The sequence below is a fragment of the Dipodomys ordii genome, unplaced genomic scaffold, assembly GCF_000151885.1.
Source record: "Dipodomys ordii isolate 6190 unplaced genomic scaffold, Dord_2.0 Scaffold34, whole genome shotgun sequence".
Lineage (NCBI taxonomy): Eukaryota > Metazoa > Chordata > Mammalia > Rodentia > Heteromyidae > Dipodomys > Dipodomys ordii.
Genome location: NW_012267250.1, coordinates 15,827,183 through 15,831,279, shown reverse-complemented (window position 1 = coordinate 15,831,279; position 4,097 = coordinate 15,827,183). Strand labels below are relative to the sequence as shown.

The window sequence follows — 4,097 nt, the reverse complement described above, 5'->3', positions numbered from 1 at the left end:
CACACACACACACACACACACACACACACACACACACACACACAGCCTACAGCTTCTTGAGCCAAACAGACATACTTTAATGGAGCCAGAAAGAGAGGAGTGGGCAAAGGACTCCAGGTGGTACTGAGTGTAGTACCGAGAACATCCTGAATACAGGCAAGTGCACCGATCCTGAGCTCCACCTCCAGCCCACAAAAACTACAATTTTGAGCTGAGAGCTTGAGGAGAATAAGCCTGCTCTGTCTTAGCAATAAGGTTGTCCTAGCTAGAGGGCCAGGATGCCAAACCGCCTAGACCTGCAAACCTGGAGACCAAATTTACCCTGGATCCAAACCCAACTTCCTCTACATCCCCTTCCTTGCCCTCCCCGCCTTGAGGGTCTTTTTTCCTTCAGACACACATTTCAACCTCCTCTCAGCAGGGCCTCCCTGGAAACTAACCCCCGCCCCCCCCCCCGCCCATCTATCCTGGGGTGTTGGGTGGGGCGAGGGGGTTGTTATAGGTTCTTAAAGTTTCGGAGGAGACTGGATAGGCGGAGGCGGGGCAGCGGCGGCCCAGCATATAAAGGGCGGAGACGCAGCCTTCAGCTCCAGCCACCCCACCATGCGCGCCCCTCACCTGCCCTTCCTCCTCCTGCGTGCTTGGTGGTTCCTGCTACTGGCCCGAGCCACCACGGTGGCCGCCGTGCCTTTACGGTCTCGGGGACAGCCTTCGTCGCCGTCCCCTCTCGCGTACATGCTGAGCCTCTATAGCGACCCGCTGCCCGGGGCAGACATCATCCGCAGCCTGCAGGCGCAAGGTGAGCTGTGCGCCCCGCTGGTACCTAGGGATCCCCTCAGGCCACCACTTGCCTCGGCACCCTGCCAGTGCGCGGAGAGCTGTGGCTGGGGGCTGGGGTCGCCGCGCTCCTGGGGGTACCTGGTCCAGGACTCCATGGGCACAGCCAGTGTCTATGTTTACGCGCCGGCAGCCTTGGGGCGCAGGGCTGGTGGCCAAGTAGGAGGGGACTTGGGCATCCAGGTTATGTCTCTAACTGAAACCATTGACTCCCAGATCCTGATTTGGGGTGCTTAGAGCGCAGTACTGTTGGGAGTGGGGATGGGAGAGTCTGATCGTATTGCTTCTCATCTCTGCGGTCCCGGCGTCACGCACCTGGGCGCTCTCGTTTGCACAGGAGACAGTGGAGAGGATTGATGCTGAACGCACAGGAAAACGCTCAACCCCACGAGCCGGCTTAGAATAATAGAAGGCCATTATTGCTGTGATTTGGTTAAATATCCTTTTTCATTTTGCCGAGTGAGGGGGACTGGGTCCCCCGAGTCTGGAGTAGTTAGGAGAGTCTCTGGAGGAGGCATCAGGGATTAAGGTCTCAGATCACAGATTAGGGATGGGGTGTCCCGAGGTCACTTGAGACCACCTTGGGTCCTCGAGCCTGGGCTGGGGTGCTGTCAAGTGTCCCTGGTGACTCTGTGTTAGGAGCCTTGTTTGAGACAGGGACTGTGTGCTCGGGACCGCACTGACCCCAGGGTATCTGCGGGACGAGCAAAGTCGCCGCGCGTTCTGGGCACCTGCAGCGGTGTGTGGAGGGTGGACGTCAAAGGGAAGGGGCGTTGGCGTGGGACCCCCTTCCCTGGTGCAAACTCACCGCCCGTCACCTGAGCCTCTCTGCGGCCAAGCACTTCCCTCGGCCGGCGGGGGCCAGACGGCCCAGCCCGGGACTGGGGCGCAATCCACATCCGCCAATCTGATCTGTGCGCCGCCCGCCCGCCCTCTTGGCCTGGGGGCGGGGCTCCAAGCTCCCCTGCCCGCGGAGTCTGGGGTGAGATGGCCAGTGACCCTCTCCGGAAGGGTCATCGGGGGACCAGCCAGACGAGGGACACCCCGGAGGGCGAAGCGATAGGAAATTAGTTGGACCGCTGGTCGACCGGAACGCACCGTGGTGGGAGGTGGGAAAGGAGGGTGGGCTCATCATTCCCGTTCAGTTTTTTATGGAAAGTTCTTGAATGGTTTGTTTTTATATTTTCTTCCTTTTTATCATTTTTAAGAAATTGTTGTTATAAAAGTGATGTACAGAGGGGTCACAGTTACTACATAAGTCAGGTAAAGAATGCATTGCTTTTTGGACAATGTCTTCTCTGTGGGTACGGGAGAGACTGTGGCACCACGGGCTCACTGGTCTGGTAGACAACTGCTGTCTTTTGGGTTAGATGAGTGTGCAAACATGCACGACAAAGCTTACTACCATTTCAACATTTTTTTTGTAGGTAATGGGGCTGAACCCAGGGCAGTTGAGCCAAGTCCCCCAGCATTGTGGGTTTTGTTTTGCATTTTGTTTCTGCAGCCAGGTCTCTAATGAGACCTTTACTCTAGTTTCTCCTCCTGCCTCCCTCTCTTGAGTAGCTGGGCATGTGCCAACACACTCAGCTCATTTAAACAAGTTTTAAGTTGTGATTCTTATACCGGATTGCTTCCTTTTCTAAGAGCAGCCAGAACAGCCAGCCTAGAGAAGGGATGTCCCAAGCTGTCTTCGTTCCTTCGGAGGCTGCACCTCCACAACATAAAGAGCCAGTTGGGGGCGCCTGAGCAAATTGGGTTTGCCTATGTGTGCATCACTGTCTACCCTTCTTCACCCTGGCCCTTCCGTTTCCTTACCTGATTTAAGAAGACAGTATTTATAAAGCCCTTGGCAGTGGAAGATAACATATGGTTATGACTTTTACTTATTATCATCTTTTCTACTGAGACCCTAGGCTAGGTGGGGAAGCCAAGGACCCACACTCCAACCACTTGTTTAGATTTGGATGTGGATCAAGATAGGCTAACGCTGGGCTGTGTGCGTAGATGGACAGGGTTCAGAATGTTGGGACCCCCTTCATGCCCACCTCAAATCGCATTTGTTGTATTATTTGGGAGTCACAGGCTAACTCCAGTGGCAAGAACAGTCCCCCCCCTGCCAATGTCCACTTCCCACATGGGTGACTCTGTCACTGTCCAGGGCCTCACTGCCTGCCCCACACCTTCACTTCAAACTTTGGCTTTAGGTATTATAATTAGGAGGTTGAAGACAGCTAACATGCATTGATCTTTTGGTAGTTGTACCAGCAAAGCATTTTACATATGTTATCTCAGTTAACCTTAATGCTCAGAGAAGTGGTCATCTCCCTTTTATGAAGAAGGGAACTGAGGCTCAGAGAAACGTAGCCTGACAGCAATGTCAAACATCAAGTGGCAGCATCTGAACCATTAACTGGGAGACCGTGGGGCTCCTGCTCTTAATATTTAAGCAGGAGTACTTTTCTCCGAAAATGCTTGGTATAAAACATTTTCAAGTCACAGGCCTGCTGGCATAGGAATTGCTATGGGGTACCACCTAACTCTCAGTCCGGTGGGGCATAGGAATGTGACCTGGGACATCCTCCCCACACCTCTGAGGAGAGTTGCTAGTCAGGGCGGGTTATTGCCTCCTGCAGGTGCTAATGAGGAGGGAAGTGGAAATGAAAGGGCAGCTGGAAATGGGCTGGGAGCTGCCTGTAGCTGAAGCTGAGAACTGGCCTTCTATAATACATACAGACAAGTTTTCCCAGAGAAATCCACATTCAGACCAAAGATCTGGGACAATTTAAAAAAAAAATGCTGTTTTGTGGTTTGCCCACGCTGCATCTAACAGTGATGATTTATTTATAAACAGGTTAACACTCATTGTTTTTGTTTTTTATTTAGCAAGCAATTATCAAACCTCTTTTATTTCTTTAAGTCCTTGTGATGATGCAGGGATGAAGACTGTGTTATTATTCTTATTGCAGACAAGGAAACCAACCTGAAAAATGTTAAAGATCACTTTTTTAACCCATCTGTATCTCACTTTTATAATTACAATAAAATAGAGAAAAAAAGATCACTTTTTTTTCTTGGTTCCAGTACTGGGGCTTGAACTCAGAACCTCAAGATCTCACTGAGCTTTTTTTACTCAAGGCTAAGCTCTATCACTTGAACCACACTTTGATCCTCAGATCTGAGCCTCTTTACCAACTAGGATTAGAGGCATGAGTCACAGGAGCCTAGATAAAAGATCTTTTTTTTTTTTTTTTTGTCGGTCG

General features: G+C 51.6%; 1 protein-coding gene across 1 annotated transcript in view; it reads left to right on the top strand.

The window, feature by feature from the left end:
• Nucleotides 1–603: 603 nt before the first annotated feature.
• Nucleotides 604–4,097, top strand: part of Nodal (nodal growth differentiation factor) — a 7,717-nt gene continuing 4,223 nt past the window's right edge. Inside the window, exon 1 of the mRNA XM_013017136.1 lies at nucleotides 604–799. Within this exon, the coding sequence (XP_012872590.1) occupies nucleotides 604–799 (196 nt within the window). The remainder of the gene's footprint in view (nucleotides 800–4,097) is intronic.